At 41.4% G+C, this 18,407-nt stretch overlaps 1 protein-coding gene across 1 annotated transcript; it reads right to left on the bottom strand.

Moving 5' to 3' along the window:
• Positions 1–2: 2 nt before the first annotated feature.
• Positions 3–10,508, bottom strand: fam47e (family with sequence similarity 47 member E). Its single transcript, XM_014172298.3, has 8 exons — positions 10,254–10,508; positions 5,280–5,655; positions 4,746–4,924; positions 4,470–4,632; positions 4,098–4,295; positions 3,795–3,938; positions 3,593–3,670; positions 3–452 (listed from the first exon to the last, which is right to left on the bottom strand). Exons 1-8 carry the CDS (start codon positions 10,337–10,339, stop codon positions 351–353), a joined length of 1,326 nt encoding a protein of 441 aa, XP_014027773.1. The 5' UTR covers positions 10,340–10,508; the 3' UTR covers positions 3–350.
• Between the last annotated feature and the right edge of the window lie 7,899 nt (positions 10,509–18,407).

Raw genomic sequence — 18,407 nt, 5'->3', positions numbered from 1 at the left:
GGTGAATTGTCTTTTATTATGAATACAATTTGTCCATGGCATATTACTATCAACATGGCAAAATTGACACCAAATATAATTGGCACCAAATATGATGACAGGAGGATAAACAACAGGCTAGCAGGATATTCTTGTTATTCATGAAAGATGTCATTAGTCAAGGTAACTGAGGATGATCTTTGATGTACATGCATTGACAGCCAGTCAGTGATTTGGAAACGTATGAAAACTCGTGAAAAATGAGGAGAACCTTTGTACCAGCGTAGCGTCAAATGTTTTATGTCAGTTTGTTTTGACAAATTGAGTATACTACTGTGTAACTGCCCTACATATTGCCTATTGAAACCTGCCTAAAGTACCACTGTCCCCTTCCGTGTTGAAGCAGAGCCTGGTCCATCTGGCCTTGATCGGCTGTCTCCCTCCTCCTCTTCTTCAAAGAGAGTACTCAGAAACTGAAAAGAAACCCAAGTTTAAAAGCCAACCAATTTCAGATCATATTTAAAGTACCAGTCAAAAGTTTGGACACCTACTAGTTGTTCTTTATTTTTTTACTATTTTCTACATTGAAAAGTAATCGTAAAGACATCAAAACTATGAAATAACACATGGAATCCTGTAGTAATCAAAAAACGTATATAAAATATATTTTGATTCTTCAAAGTAGCCACCCTTTGTCTTGATGACAGCTTTGCACACTCTTGGCATTCTCTCAACCCGCTACACCTGGAATGCTTTTCCAACCGTCTTGAAGGAGTTCCCACATATGCACTTGTTGGCTGCTTTTCCTTCACTCTGCGGTCCAACTCATCCCAAACCATCTCAAGTCGGGTGATTGTGGAGGCCAGGTCATCTGTTGCAGCACTCCATCACTCTCCTCCTTGGTCAAATAGCCCTTACACAGCCTGGAGGTGTGTTGGGTCATTGTCCTGTTGAAAAACAAATGATAGTCCCACTAAGCACAAACCAGATGGGATGGCGTATCGCTGCAGAATGCTGTGGTAGCCATGCTGGTTAAGTGTGCCTTGAATTCTAAATCAATCAGTGTCACCAGCAAAGCACCATCACACCTTCTCCATGCTTCACGGTGGGAACCACACATGCAGACAATATGTTCACCTACTCTCTCACAAAGACATGGCAGTTGGTACCAAAAATCTCAAATATGGACTCATCAGACCAAAGGACAGATTTCCACTGGTCTAATGTCCATTGCTCGTGTTTCTTGGCCCAAGCAAGTCTCTTCTTATTGGTGTCCTTTTAGTAGTTTTTTTGCAGCAATTCGACCATGAAGGCCTTATTCACACAGTCTCCTCTGAACAGTTGATGTTGATGTGTCTCTTACTTGAACTCTGAAGCAGTTATTTGAGCTGCAATCTGAGATGTAGTTAACTCTAATGAACTTATCCTCTGCAGCAGAGGTCACTCTGGGTCTTCCTTTCCTGTGGCGGTCCTCATGAGAGCCAGTTTCATAATAGCGTTTTGAAGATTTTTACGACTGAAACTTTCAAAGCTCTTAATGTTCCGGATTGAATGACCTTCATGTCTTAAAGTAATGATGGACTGTCATTTCTCTTTGCTTATTTGAGCTGTTCTTCCCATAATATGGACTTGGTGTTTTACCAAATAGAATTATCTTCTGTATATCACCCCTACCTTGTCACAACACTGATTGGCTCAAATGCATTAAGAAGGAAAGAAATTCCACAAAATAACCTTTTTAACAAGGAACACCTGTTAATTGAAATGCATTCCAGGTGACTACCTCATGAAGCTGGTTGAGAGAATTCCAAGAGTGTAAAGCTGTCAAGGCAAAGGGTGGCTACTTTGAAGAATCTCAAATGTTGTCTTCACTATTATTCTACAATGTAGAAAATAATAAAAAATAAAGAAAAACCCTGCAATGAGTAGGTGTGTCCAAACCTTTGACTGGTACTGTGTGTATATATACTGCTAAAAAAAATAAAGGGAACACTTAAACAACACATCCTAGATCTGAATGAAAGAAATAATCTTATTAAATACTTTTTTCTTTACATAGTTGAATGTGCTGACAACAAAATCACACAAAAATAATCAATGGAAATCCATTTTATCAACCCATGGAGGTCTGGATTTGGAGTCACACTCAAAATTAAAGTGGAAAACCACATTACAGGCTGATCCAACTTTGATGTAATGTCCTTAAAACAAGTCAAAATGAGGCTCAGTAGTGTGTGTGGCCTCCACGTGCCTGTATGATCTCCCTACAACGCCTGGGCATGCTCCTGATGAGGTGGCGGATGGTCTCCTGAGGGATCTCCTCCCAGACCTGGACTAAAGCATCCGCCAACTCCTGGACAGTCTGTGGTGCAACGTGGCGTTGGTGGATGGAGCGAGACATGATGTCCCAGATGTGCTCAATTGGATTCAGGTCTGGGGAACGGGCGGGCCAGTCCATAGCATCAATGCCTTCCTCTTGCAGGAACTGCTGACACACTCCAGCCACATGAGGTCTTGCATTAGGAGGAACCCAGGGCCAACCGCACCAGCATATGGTCTCACAAGGGGTCTGAGGATCTCATCTCGGTACCTAATGGCAGTCAGGCTACCTCTGGCAAGCACATGGAGGGCTGTGCTGCCCCCCAAAGAAATGCCACCCCACACCATGACTGACCCACCGCCAAACCGGTCATGCTGGAGGATGTTGCAGGCAGCAGAACGTTCTCCACGGCGTCTCCAGACTCTGTCACGTCTGTCATGTGCTCAGTGTGAACCTGCTTTCATCTGTGAAGAGCACAGGGCGCCAGTGGCGAATTTGCCAATCTTGGTGTTCTCTGGCAAATGCCAAACGTCCTGCACGGTGTTGGGCTGTAAGCACAACCCCCACCTGTGGACGTCGGGCCCTCATACCACCCTCATGGAGTCCGTTTCTGATCGTTTGAGCAGACACATGCACATTTGTGGCCTGCTGGAGGTCATTTTGCAGGGCTCTGGCAGTGCTTCTCCTGCTCCTCCTTGCACAAAGGCGGAGGTAGCGGTCCTGCTGCTGGGTTGTTGCCCTCCTACGGCCTCTTCCACGTCTCCTGATGTACTGGCCTGTCTCCTGGTAGCGCCTCCATGCTCTGGACACTACGCTGACAGACACAGCAAACCTTCTTGCCACAGCTCGCATTGATGTGCCATCCTGGATGAGCTGCACTATCTGAGCCACTTGTGTGGGTTGTAGACTCCGTCTCATGCTACCACTAGAGTGAAAGCACCGCCAGCATTCAAAAGTGACCAAAACATCAGCCAGGAAGCATAGGAACTGAGAAGTGGTCTGTGGTCCCCACCTGCAGAACCACTCCTTTATTGGGGGTGTCTTGCTAATTGCCTATAATTTCCACCTGTTGTCTATTCCATTTGCACAATAACATGTGACATTTATTGTCAATCAGTGTTGCTTCCTAAGTGGACAGTTTGATTTCACAGAAGTGTGATTGACTTGGAGTTACATTGTGTTGTTTAAGTGTTCCCTTTATTTTTTTGAGCAGTGTATTAACTGACATTGAAATTCAAACACCTGTGCTGTGAAGCATGACCTGTGTAAAAATGTGACGCAATGTTGTCTTACCCTAGGTACCCTCAGCCCTTTGCTGATGATGAACTGCTTGAACGCTTGAGTCCCATGCATCTGTTTCAGTTCATCATCCTATTGAGAAGACAAATTATATCAGACAATTTTACCTGAACCGTGAATGGGGATTGATATTCTGATTAATAGTCAATACCCACAAAGAACAAGGACAAGTGTAAGAGTTATACCAAAGACCCACCATTTCACTTGGTTGTGCAGGAAACTTAAAGTCCTCAGGGATGACATTAGGGTCTCTTAATGGTTCATCAGCATCTCTTTTCTTCCATGTTTTAGTATCCAGGTACCATGCTCCATATTTGGGTCTTTTAGTTCCTGGTTTGCTCTGTTGAACATGTGCATTTTATATTTTTTCCATAGGCAGGATGTGGACATAGTTGTGGATAATGCTGTTTTAGAAAGTGAAGAACTGTACAAGCAATTGATACATTTTCATCCATCTGTGTTGTGAGTTCTGTGGGCCTCAAGCTGAGACACTCAATACCTTGTATGGTTCTGAGTCCTTTAAGGGGTCTTCACAGGTGTGGGCTCTGCGCAGATCCTCCACAGAGTTACATAGCTCCTCTGGCACGTTCTTAGGCTCAACCACCTGGATAGGGAAGGTCAGGGACGGCTTCTTCTCATACCCACTGACAAACAGGCCCAGTAGGGTGGATTCAGTCAGGTTGTTTTTCTCTCCTCCCTGCGAGAGTCAACCATTCATTTACCAGGGAGGTTAAGATCATTAAGCCTCTGTTCCTGCTTCTACAAGGTCATTTAGAATATGATGATGATTCATCATTCTGATCTTTACTTGACCTTTAATTGGGTTGTGTATTCCTCACCTTCTTGGCTGGTTTCTGTTAGCTGTGCTTACCAATGAGGCGACCCAGTCACAGAAAAGCTTAGTGACTTTCTTGATGTCCTCGTCTTGAGATGGGGAGCGCAGTCGTTTGACGTTTACAATCTGGTCTTCCTTGGCACTGCTCTGCTTTCTTTGCAGCCCTTTGTAAGGGTTCTTTGCACATAAATCGTCTGTCCTTCAGCCAAATAATAAAGGGTTAACAACAGTAGTTATACCACTAGATGAACAGTTTATACCCTAGTAATGAAGAGTTTGCCCCAAAACAGACTTCTCTAGAAATCTACTTACATTATTGCACTGACAAGTGGTCCCTCTCTCACTTCCTTCTCTGACTCCGATTCCTGCATGATGGTTTCCCACGGCTCAGTGCAGTCATCCGCCTGCTCCTCTTTTTCTGGTGAAGTCACTGCAGAAGCTCTGTTCACACAAATATCCGGGTCCAGGACACATATCACCTGATCAAACAACTACGGGATGAAAGACAATCAGTAGGACATTGTGTTTACAAGTAAGCAAAACAAAGTCCTGCTGTAAGAACAGCGTAAGAGTTGATTACTGTAATTCAGAATTGTGTGTGCATGGGCCATCTGATGTATACTTTAGGGGTTGGTTTACCAGACACAGATTAAATCTTACCTTGGACTGAAGCCTTTACAATGGAGGATCTCCATTCAACATGTTTTTCAAATTTTAGTCCAGGACTAGGCTTATTCGGTGTCCGGGAAACCAGCCCTTTATGCCTTATTGCAAAAAGGATCAAGAGGCAACTTTTATCTGCAATGTGATTACATCGCTGATTAGTCTTATCTACCTGCCACTCACCTCTGGGGGCATGCTATGCTCTAAATGTGGGTACAGAGCCAGAGGATGCTGTTTGAGTTTGAGCTCCACTGCAGCCACATGCTCCCGGTGTGCCTGCTGCTGAGGGTTCTTCTTAGAGAAGCAAGCCTGCTCTTTCGAGAAGCGCTTCCATTGTGTTTTATCAGAGAGAGATGTAGGACTTGGAATCCCAAAAATGGAAGGGGACATGCCCCTCTGGGCCTGAGAGAAAACCGCTGTCCCAGCAGTAGGATACCCATCTCTGAAGTCATCAAGTCCCACATTTAGAAAACGCCAACGACGGCCATCCAAAGCACCTGAGAGATGATGTTTGTTCTTTGCATCTTTCAGGCATTTGGTCATCAACTTTTCCTTGTACCTGTGGGTCAAAGCTAAATTAAAGCTTTCTACTTTCACATTGCCCTCATTAACATTTGGAAGCTCCAGTCCAAAGAGACTGGATGGAAGGTTATGTGTCAATATTATGTATACTGAACAAAAATATAAACGCAGCATGTAAAGTGTTCATCCCAGGGTTCATGAGCTGAAATAAAGGATGCCAGAAATGTTCCATATGCACAAAAACCTTATTTCTCCCAGATTTTGTGCACAATTTTGTTTACATCCCTGTTAGTGAGCATTTCTCCTTTGTCAAAAGAATCCATCCACCTGACAGGTGTGGCATATCAAGAAGCTGATTAAACGGTATGATCATTACACAGGTGCACCTTGTGCTGGGAACAAAACAAAGGTCACTCTAAAATGTGCCGTTTTGTGTCACAGCCCAATGCCACAGATTTCTCAACTTTTGAGGGAATGTGCAATTGGAATGCTGACTGCAAGAATGTCCACGAAAGCTGTTGCCAGATAATTGAATGTTCATTTCTCTACCATAAGCTGCCTCCAACAATGTTTTAGAGAATTTGGCAGTACGTCCAGCCCAGGACCTCCACATCCGGCTTCCTCACCTGCGGGATCGTCTGACACCAGCCGCCCGGACAGCTGATGAAACTGTGGGTTTGCACAACTGAATAATTTCTGCCCAAATTATCAGAAACCGTCTCAGGGAAGCTCATCTGCATGCTCGTAGTCCTCACCTGGGTCTTGACCTGACTGCAATTCGGCGTCGTAACCAACTTCATTGGGCAAATGCTCACCTTTGATGGCCACTGGCACTCTGGAGAAGTGTGCTATTCACGGATGAATGACTGTACCGGGCAGATGGCGTTGTGTGGGTGAGCGGTTTGCTGATGTCAACATTGTGAACGGAGTGCCCCATGGTGTCGGTGGGGTTATGGTATGGGCAGGCATAAGCTACGGACAACGAACACAATTGCATTTTGTCAATGGCAATTTGAATGCACTGAGATACCATGACAAGATCCTGAGGCCCATTGTCGTGCCATTCATCCGCCGCCATCATCTCATGTTTCAGCATGATAATCCACAGCCCAGTGTCGCAAGAATCTGTACACAATTCCTGGAAGCTGAAAATGTTCCAGTTCTTCCATGGCCTGCATACTCACTAGACATGTCACCCATTGAGCATGTTTAGGATGCTCTGGATCGACGTGTATAACAGCGTGTTCCAGTTTCCACCAATATCCAGCAACTTCACATAGCCATTGAAGAGGAATGTGACAACATTCCACAGGCCACAATCAACAGTCTGATCAACTCTATGCGAAGGAGATGTGTCGCGCTGCATGAGGCAAATGATGGTCACACCAGAGACTGACTGGTTTTCTGATACATGCCCCTACCTAGGTCAGGGCTCTGTGCAGGCCAGTCAAGTTCTTCCACACCGATCTCGACAAACCATTTCTCTATGGACCTCATTTGTGCATCCCCAAACTGTTGCCGCAAAGTTGGAAGCACAGAATCATCTAGAATGTCATTCGATGCTGTAGTGTTAATTAAGATTAACTCCACCAAACTTTACATTTGGCACTATGCATTGGGGCAGGTAGCGTTCTCCTGGCATCCGCCAAACCCAGATTCATCCATTGGATTGCCAGATGAAGCGTGATTCATCACTCCACAGAACGAATTTCCAATGGTGGCAAGCTTTCCACCACTCCAGCCGACCCTTAGCATTGCGCATGATGATCTTAGGCTTGTGTGGGGCTGCTCTGCCATGGAAACCCATTTCATGAAGCTCCAGATGAACAGTTCTTGTGCTGACGTTGCCTCCAGAGGTAGTTTGGAACTCTGTACTGCATGTTGCAACCAAGGACAGACGATTTTTACCCGCTAGGCGCTTCAGCACTCGGCGGTCTCATTCTGTGAGCTTGTGTGGCCTACCACTTCGCGGCTGAGCCATTATTGCTCCGAGACGTTTCCACTTCACAATAACAGCACTTAAGCGGGGCTGCTATAGCAGGGCAGAAATTTGCCCAACTGACTTTTTTGAAAGGTGGCATCCTATGACGATGCCACATTGAAAGTCACTGAGCTCTTCAGTAAGGCCTTTCTACTGCCAATGTTTGTCTATGGAGATTGCATGGCTGTGTGCTTGATTTTATACACCTGTCAGCAACAAGTGTGGCTGAAATAGTGAAATCCACGAATTTGAAGGGGTATCCACATACTTTGTATATAGTGCCTTCGGAAAGTATTCAGACCCCTTGACTTCTTCAACATTTTGTTAGGTTAGAGCCTTATTTTAACATGTATTCAATTGTTTATTTTCCTCATCAATCTACACACAATACCCCATAATGACAAAGCAAAAACAGGTTTTTAGACATTTTTGCTACTTTATAAAATAAACTAAACTGAAATATCACATTTACATAAGTATTCAGACCCTTTACTCGGTACTTTGTTAAAGAACCTTTGGCAGCGATTACAGCCTCAAGTCATCTTGGGTATGACGCTACAAGCTTGGCACACCTGTATTTGGGGAGTTTCTCCCATTCTTCTCTGCAGATCCTCTCAAGCTCTGTCAGGTTTAATGGGGAGTGTCGCCGCACAGCTATTTTCAGGTCTCTCCAGAGATGTCCGATCGAGTTCAAGTCCGGGCTCTGGCTGGGCCTCTCAAGGACATTCAGAGACTTGTCCCGAAGCCACTCCTGCATTGTGTGCTTAGGGTCATTGTCCTGTTGGAAGGTGAACGCTCTGGAGCAGGTTTTCATCAAGGATCTCTCTGTACTTTGCTCAGTTCATCTTTGCCTCGATCCTGACTAGTCTCCCAGTCCCTGCCGCTGAATAACATCCCCACAGCATGATGCTTCCACCACCATGCTTCACCATAGGGATGGTGCCAGGTTTCCTCCAGACGTGATACTTGGCATTCAGGCCAAAGAGTTCAATGTTGGTTTCATCAGACCAGAGAATCTTGTTTCTCATGGTGTGAGAGTCTTTAGGTGCCTTTTGGAAAACTCCAAGCGTGCTGTCATGTGCCTTTTACTGAGGAGTGGCTTCCGTCTGGCCACTCTAATATAAAGGCCTGATTGGTGGAGTGCTGCAGAGATGGCTGTCCTTCTGAAAGGTTCTCCCATCTCCACAGAGGAGCTCTGGAGCTCTGTCAGAGTGACCATCGGGTTCTTGGTCAGGGCCCTTCTCCCACAATTGCTTAGTTTGGCTGGAAGCGTCTTGGTGGTTCCAAACTTCTTCCATTTAAGAATGATGGAGGCCACTGTGTTCTTGGGGACCTTCAATGCTGCATAAATGTTTTGGTACCCTTCCCCAGATCTGTGCCTCGACAAATTGTGTAAAGTACTTAAGTAAAAATACTTGAAAATACTACTTACATATTTTTGGGGGGTACTGTATCTTTACTTTACTTTACTATTTATATTTTTGTCAACTTTTACTTAATAACATTCCTAAAGAAAATAATGTACTTTTTACTCCATACATTTTCCCTGACACCCAAAAGTACTCGTTACATTTTGACAAGAAAATGGTCCAATTCACACACTTATCAAGGGAACATCCCTGGTCATCCCTACTGCCTCTGATCTGGCGGACTCACTAAACACAAATGCTTTGTTTGTAAATTAATGTCTGGGTGTTGTAGTGTTCCCTTGGCTATCTGTAAATACATTTTTTTTTTATTATTGTGCCATCTGGTTTGCATAATGTAAGGAATTTGAAACTATTAATACTTTTACTTTTGATACTTAAGTATATTTTAGCAATTCCATTTACTTTTGATACTTAATTATATTTAACCAAATACTTTTAGATTTTTACTCAAGTAGTATTTTACTGGGTGACTTTTACTTGAGTCGTTTTCTATTAAGGTATCTTTACTTTTACTCAAGTATGACAAATGGGTACTTTTTCCACCACTGGCCAAGACACAATCCTGTCTCGGGAAACTCTACAGACAATTCCTTTGACCTCATGGCTTGGTTTTTGCTCTGATATGCACTGTCAACTGTGGGACCTTATATTGACAGGTGTGTGCCTTTACAAATCATGTCCAATCAATTGAATTTACCACAGGTGGACTCCAATCAAGTTGTAGAAACATCTCAAGGATGATCAATGGAAACAGGATGCAACTGAGCTCAATTTGGAGGCTCATAGCAAAAGCTCTGAATATTTATGCAAATAAGGTATTTCTGTTTTTTGCTTTGTCACTATGGGGTATTGTGTGTAGATTTAATCAATTTTAGAATAAGGCTGTAAAGTAACAAAATGTGGAAAAGGTCAATGGGTCTGAATACTTTCCGAAGGCACTGTAGATAGTGTATATGTGACCAACAGATGCATATCTGTATTCCCATTCATGTGAAATCCATAGATTAGGCCCTAATGAATTTATTTCAATCGACTGATTTCGTTATATGAACTGTAACTCAGTGCAATCATGAAATTATTGCATGTTGCGTTTATATTTTTGTTCAGTGTACATACAATTATGTTGTCAACCACATACAGTTATGACTATATTGTTACAAAAGAGGCTACCCAATGTTGTCTTTAGTGTGATGCAACGTTAGCCAGCTAGCACATCCACATTACCAATGGTAGGCAGGAAGCGTCGTTCTAGTCTCCGGTGGTCCAATTTGAAACTTTTTATCAGTCATTATGTGTCCTTGTTTTCTCATCAATTTCCATGTAATAAAAGTCAAACGAGTGTTGCCCTCGGGGCACGTCAAAAGGCTATCGACCCTTTCGTAATTCCGGTATTATTTAAAGCGATCTGGCTAGCTCCATGGTCCTAATACAAAGTTTGTTAGATGGTTACTATGGTGATAGTGTTTCGCGATAAATTGTAGTTCTTATGGGATGTCACAAAATATAAATGTAGTTTCCGTTCCAGAGGGCCTTTGCTGTAATTACGGTTATGAACTAACTTGACAGTCACAAATCAACACGTCAAAAAATAATAATAAGAGCAATATCATCTTAATGCGGTTTTCACTGAAGACAATACAGCCTTGCTAGGATTTTGACCACTAGATGGTGGTATGTGATCAGATGGAACTGATGAGTTCCTCTTCTTTTGGGTGATCCTAAACATTGTTAACATTTTACTACTAGATTTAAAAAAAATAAGTACTTTGACAAATCTGAAAACTATAGCTGGAAGTACAGAGCAGAGCCCTTTTGGTGTCAGATTGGTTGCTCTTGTTTTTCTGGCCGTCATGCATTAGTAAACTAGTTATTGTGTAATTTAAATCGATATTTTTCTAATTCTACATGTATTGGGATTATTGTATGATGATGTTTACATAATTTGAATGTAGAATGCATGTGTATGTTGACCATGTGCCCCTCTACATGCGGTTCTGGTCAGGGCTCATGAATTAGCTAATAAGTCTCAGTTCAGGTCCATAGGCCCTCATGTCTTGTTTAAACAAACCAGTGAAAAAAGTGAAAATGAGAGAGTTGCTACTGTTCCCTTGTTTGTGCATCGTCAAACTCAATTTATAGCAACAAATTAACTAAAACCTGCTACTTTTTATTACTACCACTACTAATAAGGATAAATCAAAAATAAATACCTCTTCAAGTGGTAGAAGTGGTTATTATGACAACAGATGATCACGTCATAGTCATACATTATCCCACAGTAAGTTAAGTAAAACTGATTTCCAGCCTGTGGTTGTGTAGACAGAGAAAAGAGTGCTAACAGAAATAATTGTAATGTACGGCTCCTTTGAGGTCTTCAGAGGTTGCATTCCTTCTTTCTCTATGTATTACTCGTGCTGTCACAGGACTGAGGTCAGTCAACGCTGTTGAACAACAGCACAGCCTCTTAAATGACAAATCATTATCCTCATCATCATCATCCAATTCCATCAACATTGCACCATTTGTTAGGCCAGGGAAAATCCACTTCACGGATTTGTGGACTGTAGAAGTCCCAGCTTTTAGTTAGTGCCTCTGACAGCTTTCACCCACATGCCTCAGCTTGACTAGGCACCATATTGTGACCTGCTTGGCTGGGTGACCGGCTGACCGCTGCTTTGACCTCTTCGGCACACTGTGAAACAGCCTGGGCCTGTTGGAGCTGGACACAGAAAGGCCATGACTAGGGTTGAAAAGGTACTGATAATTTACCAAAGTTACCGGAATATTCAGTAATTTTGGTAATTAACAGAATATCTATGGCAATCTATCGTAAGTTTGGTAGTTTATATTTTTTTAATATCTGTATCCATATTGTCTATGAGTTTCTAGTAGATAGACCACATGGTTCAGCAGAGAATATACTAATTAATGACAAAGGCATCTAATCAACAATGTTATTATTTAGCAATTATCTCTGCAACTCCAACTATTGACTTTTTTCACAACTGCCACTAGTTTGATGCCAAAACATTGACAACAAATACATATTGGTATAGTAAAATCAATGTGTAAAGAATAGTTCATGCTAAAACCCCTCATATTAAACACCAATGGTATTCACTAAGTTGATGGTTTATGTTTAGGATAATGTTTTACAACTTAGTCATATTTACTTACATTTATTTATAATGTTTTTGAATTACACTGAGTGTACAAAACATGAGCACCTGCTCTTTCCATGACAGACTGACCAGGTGAAAGCTATGATCCCTTATTGATGTCACTTGTTAAATCCACTTCAATCAGTGTAGATGAAGGGGAGGAGACAGGTTAAAGAAGGATTTTAAGCCTTGAGAAAATTGAGACATGGATTGGGAATGTGTGCCATTCAGACGGTGAGTGGTCAAAACAAAATATTTAAGTGCCTTTGAAGGGGGTATGGCAGTAGGTGCCAGGAGCACCGGTTTGTGTCAAGAACTGCAGTGCTGCTGGGGGTTTCACACTAAACAGTTTCCTGTGTGTATCAAGAACGGTCCACCTCCCAAAGTATATCCAGCCAATTTGACACAACTGTGGGAAGCATTGGAGTCAACATGGGCCAGCATCCATGTGGAGTCCATGCCTGACGAATTGAGGCTGTTCTGAGGGCAAAAGGGGGGGTGCAACTCAATATTAGGAAGGTATTTTTAATGTTTTGTACACTCTGTGTATATTTTACATGGTAAGGCCAGAGATAATTACAGACACCTATGATAATCTGAACTACCCAAAATGACCACTAGATGTCTTGTGATAGATTACATACAATTCTTGAAAGATACCAACATTCTGGTAGTTTACTGGTAAACTTACGTTTCGAGTAATATACCCTCCCTTTGCAACCCTAGACATTACATTGTTTTAGCCAGACCACCAGAACATATTGGAACTTCTTTGGCAAATGTATCCTCTTGGCTCCAGGACCATCTCACAGGGAATTGTTGTCCCTTTGACAGGTTGTCTACTTTCCTTGTCTAGTTTTGACATGTTTAGGTTACTGTACAATTTTCCATCATACTTGTTACTGTCTTCTGGTTTATGGTTCAGAACACTTGATAAGAAACAGATCAGCATTTCAGGTTGGGAAACAATTCCACCACTTGTGTCATGGATGTTAATTGACTGAAATATGACACCCTTGACAGTTGTGATCACTTGGACAATGCTCTCAAATGGTTGTGTTGGCCCTGGTCCAACTCTCTCTGGAGCCGTGCCCTTTGGCATATTCATAGGGGAGTAAATATTAGGATTCGAAAAGGATCTCAGGATTATTTGTCCGGCATACTCCCAGAACACAAACACTATTGATATGTACAAACCTTAAGACATTGTGACACATCACATACTTGGACTTCAAATTCTGATTGTCAAGGTGGATGTTGTCAGTGTAATTTACCATTAGTATTCATTGCGTGATGGAAACTTTCTAACTAATTTAGGTGGATGTGTGTGGAACTATTATTATTCTATTGCTAATCATATTTTGTAATCATAAATATATTCCATTGTATATTTTGTTCCACATGATGTTGTATTGACAATAAAGTGCACATTTCCAAAAATTTACAAACAGCTATGGAACCAAAGCAACAGGACATAATATTTTTCTCTAGGGGGTGTTTACCTGTCATTGACAGCACACATACAATTGGGGGAAACCAGCTTAACATACAGGAAATGTTTTTGTTTACAATAATCAGAGGCTGGTTTGGCTGCACTGTAGTTTTCAGTAGCCAGGGAGTTACGGCCCACATTTAGCAACCTTTTACAGCCAAAAATATGTTGAGGTATTATCTGTAGAAAACAATCAACCATAGATGATGTTCTCACGGGGTGAGGAATCTGCATAGAAAGTAAAAAGGGTGGGGAACTGTCAAGCTTTTCCTCAGATTGTGTTCTGTAAAATAAATGGGTAAAGGTGTGAAATATGAACCTTTTCATGTATTGTTTTTCAAACCTCTGCAATTTGTGGATTTTTGCTTCTGTTCACTTTCAGAAATATGCACAGAAGTAAAAAAAAAAAAAAGTGGGAAACTGTCAAGCTTTTCCTAAAATTGTATGCCATAAGATAAAAGTGTAAGACATTGACAGTACCAGTCAAAAGTTTGGACACACCTATTTTTTCTTTATTTTACTATTTTCTATATTGTAGAATAATCATGTAGTAACCAAACAAGTGTTAAACAAATCAAAATATATTTTATATTTCAGATTCTTCAAAGTAGCCACCCTTTGTGACAGCTTTGCACACTCTTGGCATTCTCTCAACCAGCATCATGAGGTAGTCACCTGGAATGCATTTCATTTAACAGGTGTGCCTTGTTAAAAGTTAATTTGTGGAATTTCTTTCCTTCTTAATGCGTTTCAGCCACTCAGCATTGCATCCTCTTTAGTGTTGTAGCAAAGTTTTCCTCTCAATGTTGAGAACAGGAGGATCACATCTAGGTTACCACTGGAATTTGAATGACCAGTGCAAAACTATATTGTAAGCTTATAACATTTGTATTATAAGAAATGTTTTAGGATCTGCTATAACAGAGACATTGCTCTGTTTTCTGTCATGAGATGGCTTTGCCCTTCTTCCTTACACTAATCACTGCTCCATCCTGAAACAACTAGGTACAAAACTTCTCACTCAATGGTGGGAACTGGACCACACCCAGATGGCCAGTGCAAAGCTTTATAGTTAAGTACATAAATTCAATACCATGAAAAATGTGTGATAGGCTCTTTTACCTTGACCAATGAATGAATTAAACAATGCATCAAAGACATTGTCATTCATTATTTTAACATAATAGATTTAGTTACAACTTTTTATGCAATAGATTTCTACTTATGGCACTCAACAATTTCTACTACTTAACACTTATTGTCCTTTCTTTTCACCCTGGCACCACAAGTTCTCTCTTAACACCACGATATCTCCAAGGAGAGCTTGGAATGGAATAACACAAATATAAATTCAGTATAGTGTACCCTCCCATGGTACTTAATGGCTCTGGCTGCATCAATCAAGTCTCCTGAAAAGGTCTAGCACTCCTTACAAGTCTCCACTCCCACAGCTATGCCTGTATATCAGTCTCTGGTCTACAAAGACTGTCTGGTGCCTGAAAGTGGCGTGACAAACAGGCAGTACCAGGGTGCACTGTGATTAGCCTCCATGAACTCTTCACTTATGTTAAGCTCTGTTTGCTGAAAGTATTAATATTATTCCAATTGTGTTGATTTAAGGAGGGCATTTTGGAGGGCATTCATAATGTGTTTGGTGAATTGGATGTCCATCAAGGAATTCTCTCCTCTTGTCTAAGATTTAGATGATGAGAAATATCTAAGAGTTAGATGACGAGACATGTTAAATGTTTTGTAAGTTGGGCTTGACTGGGCCTGAAGTGCACACAGATTTTTCCATGATTCAGAATGTGCTGCAAGCCAGGGAGTGATGCAAAGTGGCCATAGTATTGTTAATGTTGTTGTTTTTCTTCTGCTTTACATTGACAGTTAATTTACTATTCAAATACATGGGGTTTTATTAAGTAGTTGCTCTTTAAAGGCTTTAGGTCAGTGAATGATCTAGTAAAAGATGTTATCCCCGACCTATTGGATCAGTTTCCATCTACTGTAAAGAACTGTAATAGATGAGCGATTCTAGGAAGTTATTTAGAGATGGGTTGAATCCTCTCTGTAAACTCACTCAAAATGAAAGTTCTACTATCTTAGGTCAGACAAGCTGCAACTAGACTTGCAACATGTCCACCACTCACTACTGTGAGGGCATGGGCAGCCAAGCACTGAATTCAGAGTGCTTGTTGACTGAACAATACACAAATCTGCTTGTCCTTTAAGTGCGCTTACATGTGAAAGGCAAATACACATTGGCTCTTTGACTGAATCCATTTAGCACTATTTCGGGGAATGCAAAACTGCTGCATTTACAGAAATTATGGGACATTGTCATTTAATTGCATTTCACAATTCATGTTTTGTCCGACAAATGCCTCACTGTTGTGCTACAGGTCCTGCCTCCAAAGTGCAAACCAAGCGCTATGGTTACAGTTTCTTGCTTATAGGACAGGAACGTGTGAGAAAACAATGAATGATCTGTTGGGACATCAGATACCCAGATGGGTTAGAAGAAAAAGTATTTACCCTCTAAATAAAAGTCTCCCTGTTCTGGGATGCATGAATGGTTGCCTTATTCGCATACTGGACCCTTTTAGAATGCACCAAGGATATGTCCCTTGTACCCAAAAGTTTTTGTTCCCAATATGATCAAATATCATTGTGTAGGTCTTCAAAGTAAACCATCTTAGGTGCAACTACCAAACAAACCAGTCTTCGCTTCACTGACCAAACTAAAAAAGAATATTACAAAGGTTGACCAGTTTTTTTTCTCTCTTTTTGTCTTTTTCTTTTTGGCCAGAAACAATGTTGCTGCATTACTTGACTGTTAACCTTCCCCCCTGATGATTTTCTTCAGCATTTTTCACTTCTCTTGTTTGAACAGATGCCGCCCCCCTCCAGCATGACCCGTCCCCCGGGATTGTTATAGTACTTAGTACAATGAAGTAACACGCAATTATATTAATGTTAGAGCACACCCAAGTAAGTTCCCTTTCCAGATAGCGACATCAAACGATATGATGTATAACATTTCCTATGGTTTATAAAACCATGGGCCTCTTTTGTTTGATTCCAGTGAATGGCATGCAAAAGGTTGTCTGAGGTAAACGTGTTGTTGCATGAACGCACTCAACAGCTCTCTCTGTAGCCTCCATTACTGTCCAAACAGCATTTTTTGCAGGATATCAAATCTAATTTTATTTGTCACATGCTTCATAAACAACAGGTGTAGACTATTAGTGAAATGCTTACTGACAGGCCCTTCCCAACAATGCAGAGAGAAAGAAATACAGAAATAATAGAAAACGAATCTATTGGCCAACCAAACTACAATTAAGCGATGGTGAGAGTCAGTGGGAAACAGATTACATTTTAGACGCCGGTAAAGCATCCCTTTGAATTTGATTCAGCAGTCACGATCTTAGGCCTACTTGTGAAACATATATTAATTTGGTGCTGGATTAAACCTCAAGTTAAAGTAGAGGCTTACTGTTTTGTAAACAAGCGATTTCAGGCGGATCTATAGCAGATATGCACAGCATTGGCAGTCTTCTGTTCCTTATAAATATTTGCCACATTTTCCAAGTCAGAACACAACAGACATTTCCCTATGCCTTTTATCTGACCACTAAGTCACCCCACAGAAGTTATGTGTAAATACATGTCCTTGAGTCAAGCAGAAGGTGTTGTCTGTAAATAAGGATGGTTGCTCTTAATGTGCTCTAAACGTATCCCATTATACCCAACCGTCCATCTCAAGTTGTGAATGCCACAGCATCCAAAAGGCAAAAATGTCCTTTGAAAATAGGTCCTGAAAAGGTCCTGAAACCCCCTTAATAGCAGCAATGAGCTTGAGCATGAAACAGGAAGACGTCTCATCCGGACATCTAGTTGAAACATGGCGTGATCTGTCTCTGAAGGTTAACTTGTGTGACTGTGAAACAAATTAAACAAAAAACTTGATAACTGTCCCCTGGCAATTGTCAGTTTACAAAAGACTGGTTCTCAGCTATGTCAAGGCCCCATGCAGCAAGCATTGCTTCTGTAGTTCATCCTCTATTTACCTGCCACTGATATCACAATTAGGCTATAAAATCTATTCATGAATTTTCCTATTCTAACAAACATCTTCTGTTTTGTGTGCAGAACTCTATAGCTTACTGTAAATAGCCTCTGGTCTAGAATGGTCTATACTGAAACGGTCCAGTGTGCACATTGATATAACTCTGTATCTTCCTGGTGCCATAAGAATGCTGCACACCCTTTATATACCCACACATATTTTACATCAGGGTTGGGCAACTTTGTGGGTGAGGGGCCGCAGTGGATCTGTGTACCCACACGTGAAGTCTTTTGGGGTTCTAAGCCAAAAAATATATATTTTTTTGTCTTTGGAAATTGACCTGGGGGCGCGGGCCACCAGTTGCCCATCCCTGTTTTCGATCCTCTGTGTTCTTATAAAACATTTTTTTTGACTTGCCTTATTTAATTTACTGCATTGATTTAAATAATAGACACTATACAGTATTGACATACTGTATATGTATCTTGGGCAATTCATAAAGCTGCTTGAGGACCTTATTACTGATGAATGTGTTTGTTTTTTATGACCATGTTTTTCTTTCTGCTTGTATTTTGTATTTATATTGATGTGTGTATTTTCTGTAATGTATGTAATTCAGAGCTCATCTGTAAAATAGACCGTGGTCTCAGTAT

This window comes from Salmo salar, chromosome 24 (assembly GCF_965601325.2).
Source record: "Salmo salar chromosome 24, fSalSal1, whole genome shotgun sequence".
NCBI classification, from domain to species: domain Eukaryota; kingdom Metazoa; phylum Chordata; class Actinopteri; order Salmoniformes; family Salmonidae; genus Salmo; species Salmo salar.
This window is presented reverse-complemented; position numbering and strand designations above follow the sequence as displayed.